This window comes from Fukomys damarensis, unplaced genomic scaffold, assembly GCF_012274545.1.
Source record: "Fukomys damarensis isolate Sample0158 unplaced genomic scaffold, DMR_v1.0_HiC HiC_scaffold_23, whole genome shotgun sequence".
NCBI lineage: Eukaryota > Metazoa > Chordata > Mammalia > Rodentia > Bathyergidae > Fukomys > Fukomys damarensis.
Window position 1 is genome coordinate 19594922 of NW_022900935.1, and position 14469 is coordinate 19609390.

The 14469-nt window shown below is 52.3% G+C and overlaps 1 protein-coding gene across 1 annotated transcript in view; it reads right to left on the minus strand.

Moving 5' to 3' along the window:
- Positions 1 to 3615: 3615 nt before the first annotated feature.
- The window catches only part of Zdhhc18 (zinc finger DHHC-type palmitoyltransferase 18), a 28094-nt gene continuing 17240 nt past the window's right edge, over positions 3616 to 14469 (minus strand). Inside the window, exons 3-10 of the mRNA XM_033767370.1 lie at positions 11534 to 11683; positions 10022 to 10159; positions 9882 to 9930; positions 9268 to 9370; positions 7384 to 7496; positions 6309 to 6408; positions 4186 to 4263; positions 3616 to 3694 (exon numbers count right to left, since the gene is read on the minus strand). Coding sequence (XP_033623261.1) covers positions 4222 to 4263; positions 6309 to 6408; positions 7384 to 7496; positions 9268 to 9370; positions 9882 to 9930; positions 10022 to 10159; positions 11534 to 11683 — 695 coding nt within the window. The 3' untranslated portion in view covers positions 3616 to 3694; positions 4186 to 4221. The remainder of the gene's footprint in view (positions 3695 to 4185; positions 4264 to 6308; positions 6409 to 7383; positions 7497 to 9267; positions 9371 to 9881; positions 9931 to 10021; positions 10160 to 11533; positions 11684 to 14469) is intronic.

Below are 14469 nucleotides of genomic sequence, written 5' to 3' on the forward strand. Positions count from 1 at the left end.
TTTTTTTTTTTTTTTTTTTTTTTTTTTTGGTACCGGGGATTGAACTGGGGTCCTCTCGATTGCAAGGCAGGCCACCAAACCGCTGAGCTAAATCCTCAGCCCCTCCTTGTTGCTTCTTTTTGCCTGTGGCCCCAACTCTGACCCCTGACAGAGGCTTTGGAGATGAACACCTCTCTTACCAACTGCTTGCTGAGGGCCTGTCTTCAAGTTTCACCAAGAGCATCATTAAGAGTGTTGCTGCCAAGCCTTGGAGGGTGGGCTCCTTCTTACCTGCCCCATCCCCAGCAAAAGCTCAGGTGGGGCTCAGGGTGGGGTCCCTGTGGGGTCCAGACAGTCCAACCCTTGAGCCTGAGTCTCCCCTAGTTCCCAAGTGTCTGGACACCCACTTTGTCCTGGTGAGGGGCCAACCCAGGGCTCTAAGGAATAAGATGAAAACTCCTCTTTGCCACAAGGAAAGGTAGGAACAAGTCTGGGCCAATGCCAAGGGGTTTCCCAGGAAGCAGAGGGATTTTAGGCCTGACACCCTAGTGGCTTTGCCCAAATGGGAGCTTTGCTGTGGAAAACAATGGAAAGGCCTCATACTAAATTACCAGCTCAGAAGGGTGTCTTTAGGTAAAGAGACTCCAAGACTTTTTTTTTTTTTTAATGGTATTAGGGATTGAGGGCCTTCACGCTGAGTTACACCTCAGCCCTTTTATTTTTATTTTTTAAATTTTGACAAGGTCTCAAGTTGCTGAATTGCCCAGGCTGGGTGTGAACTTATGATCCTCCTGCCGAAGTCTCTCAGAGTGCTAGGCTTTCGTCTGGGCCACCATGTACGAATAGTTTTTTTCACTCTCTCCAAATTATTATTTTAAAAATTAATTTTATTGGTACATTTAAAGTATACAACACAATGACATTCATCATTGAAAATTTGCACCTTTACATAATCCATCTTGGTTCTCCAAATTATTAATGCTGAATATGTTTTCTATGAGAGACAGAATAGCCTGGTATTTTTGGAACCAGATGGCCTGAGTTCAGTTCTTACAAACTGTTGTACCCCTGGCCAAGTAACAACCTTTGCAAGCCTCAGTCCCCGTAGTTATAAAATGAGGTTTATAAGGATTAAAAAAGTGATGGTAATGATCACTCTGTGAAAAAACCTGCCACCTTTACTATTATAAACATATATAAAGAAAATGCTAACACAGGACTGGGTCCTATGAAATGTAGACCGGTCCCAAGCGAGGCCTTAGCTGAAGACCAGACCCTGCCCAGCTGGGTGTCCACAGGTGACCGAAGGGGCACCTTGCCCGCAGCCTTCCCTCTGCAGACGTGGTCAGATGGCTCAAGGGCGCCTCCTCTCTCTGTCCTGGACACTCCTCAGGTCTTCACAGGCTCTGGAGCGCTCAAGGTGTCCTTTTTCAGGAGTCATTCAGTCCAAGCTTCCCCAACCCCTGAGCGCCTTTACTCTCCCTTCTCCGCTGAAGCTCAAGGTTGAATCTGGAAGCCAGGCTGCCTGACCCCTCCTGCTGGCTCGGGCCTGTCGATCCTGACTCAGTTCCTGTCTGTTTCCTCCCTTTGCCTCTGGGCCTCTGTTTCTCAAGTCCAGGAGCGCAGGCAGGCAGGAGGCAGCAGGCCCCGGCACGGCTCGGAGCTCCACATCAGTGACCTGAGTCAGCAGGACAGTGGCTGGGGCTGCAGCCCAGGCGGGCTTTCCTCATCCTGCCTGTCCCTCTCCTCTCTTCTGAAGCGCCCATCCTAGCCCTAGCAGCAGCTCACAGGCCCTGGGACCATACTCAGCCAATCCTTCCTAAGCTTATAGCAACAGGCTTTGAAGGGCTATGCGCAGAGAAATCAGGTGCCATCTACTGCACTAAGAACAGACGGCAGGGTTCTAGTTAAGACTTCAGAAAGAACTTCCTCCATCTCTCAAATTCAAAATAAAGAGGTAACTACAAGAAGCTCTAGCACCTTCTCCTCCTTGTTAGTTGTAAGAGGCAGCTGAGTGCCTTCTCTACCAGTTGCCTTTGGGAAGGGATACTAGATTACTTTCAAGTGACTCAGCTGCTCTGAGTCTTTCTCCTCAAGGCACTGCTGTTGAAAGTAGCCCACATCTAAACCAGTCGAGTCTAGGAGATAGTGGGGAATTTATGCAGAGAATGGAATGAGGTCAGGGTGTGGGGCTGCATTCCAGCTCTGTTCTAAGGCCTTGGGCAGGTCCCTTCCTGCCCCTGGGTTCAGCTTCTGCAGTAGAGGAAGGAGGAGGGTCGGAGGCTGCCTAGTGGTCATCTCGAAGCCCCTACTGCATATGACCCAGGGCTTCTCAAGACCCTTTTCTCCCAAGCCAAGCCAAACTCATCCTGAGCAGAACAGAAGGGGAGAGATCAGGTTCCAGTCCTGGATTTGCTGCTCTGCCAGCTGAGTAACCCTGGCCAGCTCTTGAACCTTTCCCAGGCCTCAGTTCCCTCATCTGTAAAAGGGCTGACACCACCTTCCTGAGTGAGGCAAAGGTGAGAAAATGAACTGCCACTTGGCAAGCCCTTGCCCGGTGGCAGCAGGGTATAGTGTGTGTCTCCATGTCAGGTGGCAGGAGATTGTGATCCTGGGGTGTGAGCCCCAGACTAGAGTTAACCTTTCTCACCCTGGGCTGTGGCTTTCAGAGTTCGGGTCGGCTAAGGCTTGAAAGGTCTGCACTGGACAGACCCAGGCTGCTGGCTGCTGCTCCCACATTCCTCCTGGCTTCGTTGTCTCCTTTATTTTTTTTCTCTCCTCATTGAGTTTATTGGTACATTTTAGGTATACAGCACAGTGACATTCATCATTGGGATCTTGTACCTTTACAAGATAGGTCTTGGTTCTCATTTGTTCGCCTTGTCCCTGCCCTCCCTTCACCCCCTCCACCCCTCCCCATTTACAAACACTTCATTTCCATCGTTGTCTCCTTTAAACTCCAGAACAGTGCCGACCAGGTAAGCCAGGATCAGCATATCTGCTGCAGGCCCACCCACAGACCCAAAGTCAAAGCGGTACCACTTAGGGTTTGGCAAGAAGGGAATCTTTATTCTGGTTATAAAAGGTACAGGACAGCAGACAAGCAGCCCTGGGCTTAGCTGCTTTTCTGGGGCCTGACTGGGCTTCCTTTAGATCCTGTGAGGAACATGGGCTGGGCAGAGCCAGCTCCAGCCCTTGGGTCTCCCTGCATCCTGCCCACGGGGAGAGGCCGTGAGAACAGCACTGAGCTGAGCTGCTCCCGCTTTGAACAGTCACCAAACTTGCTCAACAGCGTCATCAGCACCCCAGCCGGCTCCAGAAGAAACCTGCTCAGCTTGACTATGGCTGTGCCAGATTTGGATGATTGGGGGGGGCTGTAAGACCAGGTTCACAGTCTCCTCACAAGGCTGGGGAAGGGAAAGTGAGGGGAGGAAGAGAAGTTTCAGCATAGTGCTACAGCATTGCGCTGATGCTGGGTATGGCTTTCTGCACTCTGGCTGGCACGGAGTGGAGGTGGGGGCAACGGGCCAGCCCCTGCCCCATGGGGGGGCCTAGAGAGCATAGGGCAGGCTGGGGCAGACCCTGTAGGCACAGATGGTGGCAGACTGGCCACAGGTTAGGCAGGTGGAGGTGCCGGGTACCTGGCTCCCCCCAGGCCACCCCTGGAGAGGCAGAGCGCAGCGGTCCTCAGGAGGTCCTTAAGCCCTCGCACACACTGCAGATCCCCGGCAGGACAGCAAAGAAGAAGAGAGAGGGTTAGTGGGAGGGAGGGGAGGCGGCCTGCAGGGGCAAGTGTGGGGACAGGGGCTGCCACAGCACCCGCCTCTCCCCCGGGGAAGGGCAGCAGGCAATTGGGCAGGACAGAAAACAGGCGGGTGAAAGAAAGCTTAGCAGGGACAGAAAGGAGACACAGGAGTGTTAGTGACCAAGGTCCCTGCAAACCAGGACACCACCAGAACAGGCCCAAGCACCTCAGGGGCCTCACCCTTCACCTTCTCTTCCAGGGGGACAGCCGTTCTGTGAGAAGCCATTTGCTCAGTTCAGCCCCACCTGGGGGAGCCCTGGGGCCCTACCACCGCCAACACACACACACCACACTACAACCAGACAGATGGAGGGGTCCATGGAGTGGGCAGGCATGCGATGGCGGCGATGAGATGTGTGAGGGCAGTGGCAGTGCTGGCCACCAGGCGAGTACAGTCTTACCAGCTAACCCTCTGCAAAGAGGCCTGTTAGCTCCCCTCAGGCTGTGCAGGAGATGGCAAAATCCTGACAGGTGTCCTCCTGGGAGAGAGTCCAGAGGGGTGGGCCCATGTTATGAGTTGTCTGGCTGGGCCCTGCTGCCCAGGCGGGGCTGGTGGTAGTCAGGGAGGCTCTCGTTGTCAAAGTGGAGTCTACTGTCTCAAACAGATGAGCAGTCACTGGGGATCAGGGTGGAAAGGCAACAGGGAAAAACTCAAGGGGCCCCAAGCCCCCAGGGCAGGGGAAAGAGAAGAGGGGACAGGACGGCTCAGCCAGGCCCCCTCTTACTCTGCCTCCAGCTGACAGCTCCAGTCAGGGGAGGGGGACTTCAGCCGGGGCTGGGCTGCCTGTCTTCTGTCTCCTGAGGAAACACCTGTTTGTCTCAGAACCCGGGACTGTCAACTGGGGTCTCAGCAAAGAAAAAGCAAACAAAAACCAAACCAAAGCAAATCAACTCTTAAAAACAAAAGTTTTATTACAAGCAGGAACAATGAATACTGGTTTAAATAAAAGGCAGGTGGGAGCCTCCTAGTTCGCTTCCCCCTCCCTCCCAGGCCACTGTAGGAGGGCTCAGGCTCCTGAGGCTGGGCCAGAGCTCTTTCTCCTAGGAGACCCAGTGGCCTCTGGAGCAAGAAAGGGTAAGACCAGGCAACTTTCTATGTCACTTTCCAAGGGCGTCAGCCCACTCGAAGTTCCAATGAAGGGGTCAGGGGCATTTCTCTATTTTGATAAGAAAGTACAGCTCCCAGCTTCTGGCCCAGACTTAGGCCAACGCTCACTTGCTTCTTAGGCTATGCTGCTGCTTCCTTCCTTTGCTTTTGATGAAACCCTCAGATGGAAGAAACACTGTGCTTTCAGCCCTGGGCCAGGGTCTCGCGCTCAGAGGAGGGGTGCGGCTTGCTGGACGCCTGCTCCCCAGGGCCACCACCCCGCCCACCACTCCCAGCCTCAGCCTGTCTGGGCAGGTCCCAGCGGGAAGCTCCCCTGGGGGCTGGGGCAGCAGAGTCCCCAGCTCCCGGGTGTCTCAAGTCCAAGGAGGAAGGAAAGAGAAGCTGAACCTCACTGGGAGCCCAAGGGTCTCTTGTGACTGATGCACATGCTCCCTGTCCCCTTGGCTCAGGCTACTCCTGAACCCCATCAGGGATGGCGGAAGGGGGCAGACACATCCACACAGGGACACACGTGAACACACACACACACCCCATACACTCACACTCAGCCAGAAGGTCTCTTGTAACCTGGCACTACACAGCTAGCAACATGGCTGACTTCTTTTTTAAAAAGGCTATGTAAAAAAGAGGTCTATAAAATTGTGCAAAATATCCAGCATTAATAAACCCGTTTCAAGTATTGCCAGCAGGAGCAGCATCTGTCCATCCTCAGCTCCGCCTTTGGAGAGAGATGGGACAGGCTGGGATCCCCTACAGAGCCTCCATGAGCGGGGAGGGTGTGGCCTCCCCTCCCACTGTGCTGCCCAGGACTCTGAGTGGAGGATCTGGGTTCCTGGCTGGCTGGTTCGGCTTCCTCACACACAGGCTGCCCCTCACCCCCGTTCTATCCTACTGGCCAACTCCATATAAAACCCTCAAACCCACCAAAACCCCAAGAGAACAATGATCATCACAAAGGCAGTGCAGCACCCCCTAAGCCAAAGCAGCCCGAGGCTTCTCTCCAGCCTGCGCTGCACAGCCCTGAGCTGTCCTGTCTCACTGGATCAGCGAGGCCTGGCACTCAGGTCACTCACACAGGGCTCACCCTGGCACAGGCAGATACTTGGCACGGTCCCCTTGGTGACCTCTAGAGGCTGTCCTGTCCCTTCTGCCACTGATTAGGACCCAGGAGGACCTAGGACTCAAGGCTGTGGGAACCTGGGTGTGGGGAGCAGAGGGGACAGCCATGGAACCATTCAGGGAAAGCCACGCAGGGTGGGAAATAAATACGAAAAGACTTGAGTCTTTGGCAGCCTTGCTTCCCACGGATGGAATGGGGAGGGTCCCAGCAGGTGTGGAGGGCGGCAGGTGAGTTCGGAGGGGCATACAGGCCAGAAGATGGCAAGTGCTGAGCTGCATTCAGGGGTGGCCTCCTACCATGCTGGCGTCTTGCTTGGCTCCACAGGCTGGCTCGTCGCTTCTGACGGGTGAGGGCAACACAGTGTCGGGCTGCACAAATCCCCTCCGGTCAATGAGACTTCCAAAACACAAGGACAGGGACACATGAAGGATGTGGCTCGGGCTGGATGGTAGAATCTAATTCCAGTCCCCTAAGGCTGTGGAGAGGGGATTTGCTCTCCACAGGTGGGCTCAAGATCCTCCCTTCTGTAAGGCTTCCTTCTGCCCTCTGGGCACCTGGCTTTCATCACAGCATTTTTTTCAGTGACCTACCCATCTGCCCGCCAAGAAGCCAGGATGCAGATGATAGGAGAAGCAAGGATGAACAGGTGTTTGGAGACAGTAAGATGCCTACTGCCCCCTTCCAGGCAGGGCGAGTTACTAGAATTCCAGGTGGGGGTAGGGACCTGCCCGCAGTGCCCACAGCACTGTAACTCCTGTTCTGGAGCTCTGGCACCCCCTGGTGTTAGGATGGAGGCTGTTCCCTGGCAGGGGCTGAGCCCCAGCTTCCCTTCTTCCAGGAGAGCCTGGACACTTCCCCAGTGCCAGCGGGAGGGGCTGTGTAACTCCACTGTGACGACAGACATCACTATGGTCACCCCTGGGGAGCAGGATTATATATGATATGCTTTAACATTTCTATTTTTTCTTTTGATACTAGGGGTTGAACCCAGTACCTCTGCACTGAGCTACATTTCCAGCCCATTTTTATTTTGAGACAGGTTCTTGATAGGTTGCTAAATTGCCCAGGTGGGGGCTTGAACTTATAATCCTCAGCCTCCTAGAAAGCTGGGTTTAGAGACGTGGTGGTGCACCATGCCTGGCTTGTACTTAATTTTTCTCTGTAATGAGAATATATGACTAAAAATGACAATCTGCCACCTGGTTTCTTTACTTGACAAATGCTAAATGCATTCAACAGGTGATGGTGGAAAGGGGTGTCTGTGGCACAGGGAAAGACCTGCTGAGAGCCCGGAACCTCTCTGAACGGGGGCTGACTCAGGGTCACCTCTCCTCCTCACCCCTCCCCTGTGTACCATCCCTTCCGGCTTACCTGGGAGGTAAGGGGCCACAGAGCACAGCACAGCAGTTGGTAATAATACTTTTATGGCTGTAGGGGTTGACAGAGGCCTCCCCGCCCCTCTTGCTGGACCATGAGCCTTTGATCTGCAAGCACAAAGGAGACCTGGGTCAGCTGCCTTTTTTTTTAAACATGGTGCTGGGGGTTGAGCCCAGGGCCTCATGCATGGTGGGCACACTCTCCACTGTTCCACCCTGAGCAGCCCTCCCAGCCCCACTACATCCTTTGCTTTATTTCCTAGGAGGGAGAGAGATGGGGAGGAGAGATGGGGAGAGCTGGCCAATTCTGAAACCACTTCTAGTTAAGACTACAGAAGGGATGTTATTAACGATATGGGGATTGCTGGATTTAAGTGGGGCCCGCCCAGGACAGAAGACAAGGAAAGCAGAGTTTCCAGAGGAGCGTGTGTTGGCGACCCCTCCCTCCTCTGGGTAGGCACCAGAGAGGGGCTGCTACCACTGTCACAGGGTCAAGGTTGACCTTGCTGGGAACCCAGGCTCTATCCCCTGGATAGATCATCTAAGTCTGTCCTCTTCTGAAAAATAAGGACAATGGCACTAATTCCTCAGCACTGTTGGAACATTAGGTGATAGTTTATGTATCTCTCTCTCCGTGAAGTCAGCTACCAAAGGGAGTAAAGAACACCCACTTCACTGCTACCCGGTCTGTACTTATTAAGCCATAATGTCCCTCTTTGCTTAAGCTCTGTAATATCTTTTATTTATTTATTTTTGGTACCAGGGATTGAACTCTGGTCCTTGTGCTTGTGAGGCAGGCAGTGGAACCACTGAGCTAAATCCCGGCCCTGTAATATCCTACAAATCGGCACCCAGGAAATCTCTCTGGGAGATGCTTTTCTGCTCTCACTAATCATCCAGCACATGATACCCTGCTGTGTCTGTTGGAATTTTGTTTCTGTTCGAAGGGCTGAGTCTTAGATACATTTTCTGCTGGCTGATGGGCCCTTCTGTCATCATCAGATGGCAGGCAAGGGAATATATATTCCTATTTGCTTTTTATTGTTTGGAGGGTGGGAGGGGTCAAGTCTGGCCCAGGACTGGGCACAGTGGGTGCTCAAACAATGTTTGGTGGTGCCAGACGTGGTGGTGCACGCCTGTAGTCCCATCACTCGGGAGGCTGAGGCAGGAGGATCACTGTGAGTTCGAGACCAGCCTGAGCTAAATAGTGAGTTCCAGGCCAGTCTCAACTACATAGTGAGACCCTGTCTCAAACAAACAAACAAACAAACAAACAAAAACAACAACAAAACCAATGTTTGGTGGTGATGGCTGCAGGGACTAAGAAGGGTCAGTGGAGCCCCACTGTCCTGTTCTGGCTGCGCCCCTCAATAATGTGCCTAGGAAGCCCCAGTCACAGCTCTGTTGCCTTCAGGTGCAGCGTGGTGAGCAGAAAGAGAATGGCCATGACTTGTGGGCACCACCCTGGCTCTGCCCCTTCCCAACTGTATGGCCCTGATGCACATCTCTGAGTCATCCAGTGGAGAAGCAGCGTCCCTGTTCCTCTGCCTCAGGCTCGGCAAAAGGATCCAAGGAGATGACAAGAACTGAAAGAGGTCCGAGAGCAGTAAATATACTGCCCAGAGACGAGTCTATGGCACAAGTGCTGCCCTATAGGGCTGTGAGGAGAGCAACTTGGGGGCCTCGGGAGTCTGCACTGAGGAGATGAAGCAGGTAGGGACCTCAGAGCAAACAGCAGGGCTTCTGGGGCTGGGCGCGTGCGCACTGGGAGATGCTCAGCTGCCCCATGCCTCCCCCAGCTTCCCCTGCAGAACTCCAGGCAGGACTGCACCTGGCCACCCCAGGCTCCTGTGGCCCGGCTCCTGCCAGCCATACTTACGTCTTCATTAGTTGTCAGGTTGGAGGCGACGAGGTAAGTGTGAAACCCTGAGAGGCCCAGGATGGACCAGATGGAGAAGAAGCATATCACCAACTCCAGCACAGTGGGCTGGTCAAGGACACACACAGGGGCGCAGGGTGGGCCCCTCGGGGCTCAGCCTTCCTCCTCCAGCCTGCCCTGGGGCTCCTTCCCAAGGAGGGGACACATATTGGGACCTCCCTATAGCCTAGTTATCACTTCTCAACAGGATCACCTCCTGGGACCCCAGGAGGGGTTAAGAGTTCCCTAAAGAGCAGACAAAATGGGATGACGAGTGGCAGAGGGGACCGAGGATTCCAAACACAGGCTTGGGGCCTGCCACGTCCCGGAAGCTGGGCATCTCACGGGACATGCTGTCTTCCGGCCCTTCAAGACAAGGACGGAGCCTTCCAAGAGTTCTCAGGCAGCCCCAGTCCGTAATGCCCCGTTGAGGATCAGCTGCAGCCTGGGCACGAACAAACAGCTGGTACACTGGATTCCAGAGGTCAGATACGGACTCTAGCGTTGCCCTGGAGGATCCCCCAATGAAGACACCCCGGTTCCCACAGGGGTGTCCGCTAGCTGACAAAGGATATCTCGCTGGTGTCTCCTTTAGAGTGGAGAGGAAGTTGCTTCCCTGAGAGCCTAAGGAAGAAGACAACAGAGGCGCAGTTCAGAAGGGGGCTGAGCACAGCCCCTGACCTGGCTTAGCGGCTGGCCAGTCCCTCCTACTTACGCAGTGTCAGGTGAGTGACCACGCAGGCAAAGATGAAGGCCGTCAGGAAGGAGAGGGAGAGAATGAACGCATAGAAGAAGCGGTAGTTCCGTCTCCCCACACAGTTGCCCACCCAGGGACAGTGATGGTCAAAGCGCTCTGGAAAAAGGTAAGGGGTGACAGGTTAGTGAGGTCTGGCCTGCAGCCAGCACGGGTTCAGAGGGCTCGCCTACCTTTCACTCCCTCCACCCAGCTGACTCCAGGCCCCTGGCCACGCTCTGCTTCTGCTCTCTTGAGCCTCAGTTCCTGCTGCCTATGTATTCTTCTCCATCTCTTTCTGGGGAACAATAGCTGCTCCTCCGCGTGTCAGCTATAGACCACTTCCTTAAAAAGAGACACTTCCCCTCTGGCCCAGACTAGGCCTGGTGTCTGTCCCATTGCTCCTCCTTCGTAGCACACTGCCCACGTGGTCAATTATGATGACCACAGCGGCCAGCTGCCCCGCTGGATTGTAAGCTCCACGAGGGGCTGTGGGGACCTCACACTGTTGACTCCCCAGCAGCCAGCACATAAGACCACATAAGACCACTTGTCTAACCCACTACTCTGGCCACATGCCAACAGCCAACGACCTGTCCCTTGCTCTAGGACTGTGACTAGAGGCCCAGAGAGGGGCCGGGTCAGCCGGTGACTGTGGAGAGCCAGCCTCAGAGGCCACAGCAGAGGGCTGAGCTCAGACCAGCTGTGTGTCCCTGGGGTGGGATCACACCCAGACTGCTGAGGAAAGTCCCCGTGGGAATGTGGGTCACAAGCCCGACGTGGGACTCAAGCCAAGACTAGCACTCTTGCAGGAGGTGGGTGGAGCAGACGCTCAGGGATGAATGACACCCACTGAGTCACCTACTTCGTTGCCTGCGTCATGGGTGGCTCCCCGCTGCCCTCTTGCTTGGGGCATGCTGAGCTGGCAAGATGAGGTCACTGTCCCAGGAACTGTGCACTGTCACCGTGGCTCAGCTCCCCTGAGCCTTCACACAATGACTGCCTTATGACACCCTCCCAGAGGAGCCGCGCTGGGTGCCCCCAGAGCTGGGCGGCCTCTGGAAAGCACTGTGGTACGAGTCAGGAGCCTCTTCCAGCCCCAGTTACATTCTCTCGGCCTCACCAGCTTCGGATGTATTCTGGTCCCTCCCACCCCTGGGACCCAGATCAAAGCCTGCAGAGCTGGGCAGAAGACATTCTCTCGGGCTCAATCACATCTGGGATGTTGTTACTGCAGTCTCTCCCGGGGACTGGGCTAACATGGGAGGAAGGTCGAGGGCCTCTCTGTGTCCACTGCACACCTCAGAGTTGGGGAAGGAATCTGCCAGTCCCGGGCTGAAGCTGACACGTCACAGTTCACACTCAGAGCGCTTCTCCAGTCAGGGCGAATCTGGCTGAACCGGACCTGCTGCCCGGCCCTGGATATTTCAGACACTGCACCTTGCCCTGCATATGACCTCCGATCTCAGGGATCCCTGAGGGCCTCCAACTCACCCACACAGTTGTCACAGACGCTGCAGTGTGAGGTCCGAGGCGGCCGAAACATCTTGCATGTGAAGCAGTACTTTAACTTCACCATCTGCCCATTGATCATCACCTCCCTTGTCCTAGGGGGTGGCCGGTATGTGGAGCTGCCTGTGTTGTCTGAGGGTGAGAAGAGAGAAAGGTGAAGGGAAGCCAAGGCAGCAGGAGCCCCAACCAGAAGAAGACCCAGGGAAAGGGGTGCCAAGGTAGCCGGGCATGGTGACACACACCTATAATCCCAGCCCTCAGGAGGCTGAGGCAGGAGGATCACTGTGAGTTCAAGGCCAGGCTGAGCTATATAGTGAGAGCCTGTCTCAACCTTCCCCTCTCCCAAAAAAGAAAAAGGAATAAGCATAGGAATCACTGTCCCTGGACTAAGGCAGGGATAAATCTTAAGAGCTACCAAGAACTGAAGTTTCCTATGTGCCAGGTATCACGATACAAGTTTACACGGCTGCTCACACACCTGCTGGCCTTCCTCAACTTTGCAAAGGGTCGGGATGGAGACCTCAGGAAGGCTTGGTGAGGCTTATGTACAGCTAACCCAGCCTCCACATAGGCTGTAGCTTACAGGAGGTTAAGGACATGGAGGGACAAAGTAAACAACCCCGTGAGAAAACAATCAGACTCGGAACACAAGACGCCTACCTACCAGATCACCAGCCTCACTTCTTCCTATTCAAAGTCAATGTCACCAATAAACTTAATGGGGGGAAAAAGATGTACTGTGTACATATACTACCATGATGAATGTGATCACTGTATACTGAAAATACGGACTAATTTTTTTTCCTAAAAGTAATTGTAGCAAAACAGGCAAAAAAAAAAGTCAATGTCACTTATAAAAAAAGAGAGGAGCCAGTTGTGGTTACACAAACCTGTAATCCCAGCTATTCGGAAGGCTGAGCAGGAGGATCACAAATTCAAGACCAACCTGAGCTATTTATGAGAGCGCTCATGTCAAAATTAAAAAAAAAAAAAAAAAAAAAAAAAGGGCTGGATGTGGCTTAGTGGTAGAGCCTGTTCATGTGCTAGGCCCTGGGTTCAATCCTTAGTGCTACAGACAGACAGACAAATGGACAGATGGACGGACACACACACACACACACACATATCCTCCACTGGGGATTGAATTCTGGGGCTTCGTATTGGGCAATATCCTTACTCCACTGTTTTGTTTTTTGAGACAGGGTCTCACTGTGTAGTTCAGGGTGGTCTTGAACTCACTGTGTAGCCCAGTCTGGCTTCGAAATCATGTCAATCTTCCTGCCTCAGCCTCCTGAGTACTGGGATTACAGATGAGGACCATCATACCTGGCTATCCTCAGTCTTTTTTATATTTTGAAGTAGGGTCTTAAGTTGCCAAATTGCCCAGGCTGGGCTTGAATTTGTCATCATTCTGCCTCAGAGTGCTGGGATAATGGGTATGCATGTCCACACCTAGTGCGATGGTTCTAAATTAACCATTAGATTTAGAAAATTTTCATCTTTTTTTTTTTCTGGTACTGGAAATTGAACTCAGGACCTTGGGCTTTCAACACAGGTGCAGTGGCACTGAGATAAATCCCCAGCCCCCAAAATTAAAAAAAAACCCTTTAAATGCAATATATGATCCTTGAGCATATTTTGTCTTGAAATCAAAACAAAACAAGCAAAAACCCCATTACAAAAGACATTTGGAGAACAACCAGGGAAATGTGACTATGAATTAAAAATTAGGGAACTATTAATTTTCCTAGATATAATAATGGATTATATAGGAGACTGCCTTTAGGTTTTGAGGATACACATTAAAATGTTGTGAGCCAGGGATTTAGCTCAGTGGTTCGGTGGCCTGCTTTGCAAGAACAAGGACCCGAGTGCAATCCCCAGTACAAAAAAAAAAAAAAAAAAAAAAAAAAAAATGTTTGTGAGTAAAGTATCTATGATGTCTTTAATGCACTAAGAAATGGTTTAATTTGAATAAACATAGATGACATAAAATATACCATTAATTAGGGAATCTGGATAGTTGAATGTATAGGCTTTGTTGTATTAATTCTTCTACATGTTTGAATTTGCATGTGTGTGTCTGTGAAAGAAAGAGAAAAAGAGAAAGATAGCCTTTTCACTGAGCTAGTTCTCAGCTCTTTTTTTTTTAAACAGTTTGAAACAGCTAAGTTGCCAGGCTAGACTTGAATGTGTGATGTTTCGCCTTAGCTTCCCAGAGTGCTAGGGTTAACAGGTGTGTGACGCCACATCTACAAATTCAACCTGGCAAGACTCTGTCCCCCCAAAAGTAAATAAAAAGTTGGGTGTGGTGGCACATGCCTGTAATGCCAGCACTCCAGGAAGCTGAGACAGGAGAATCACCGCAAGTTCAAGTTACATAGCAAGACCCTGTGTTATGGCTGTGTCTAGACATCCCCACAAGGCCTCAGCAGTCATAGGTGGGCCCTTCTCAGAGGTGGGTGACAGCTTGTGACTGATCGTGGTGCCGTGTTAGGATGAAGGGTGAGTGATTAGTAAATCAGTCCACTGATTGATTTGGTGCCACCCTAATTCTAGCGGCCTGGATGCTGATATCAGAGGCTGATCTCCCTTGCTTTTGCTGCTTTCTGCCTGCCATGAACTGTTTATCCTCTGCAATGTCCCTCTGCCATGCCACCCTGCCTTGCAGCTGGCCGATTATGGACTGAAACCTCTGCAAACAGTGAGTGTTAGGTATTTTGTCTCAGTAATGAGAAAAATAACTAAGACACCCCGTCTCAAAACAGACAGGAGATGCAGCTCAGTTGTACCTCAATTATAGAGCAAGCCCCTGGGTTCAAACCCTAGTACCATAATTAAAAAAAGGGGGAAAATAAATGAAGAAATATATCACACTGAATGACTAGAAGACTCAGTATTATATTATTATTTTATTT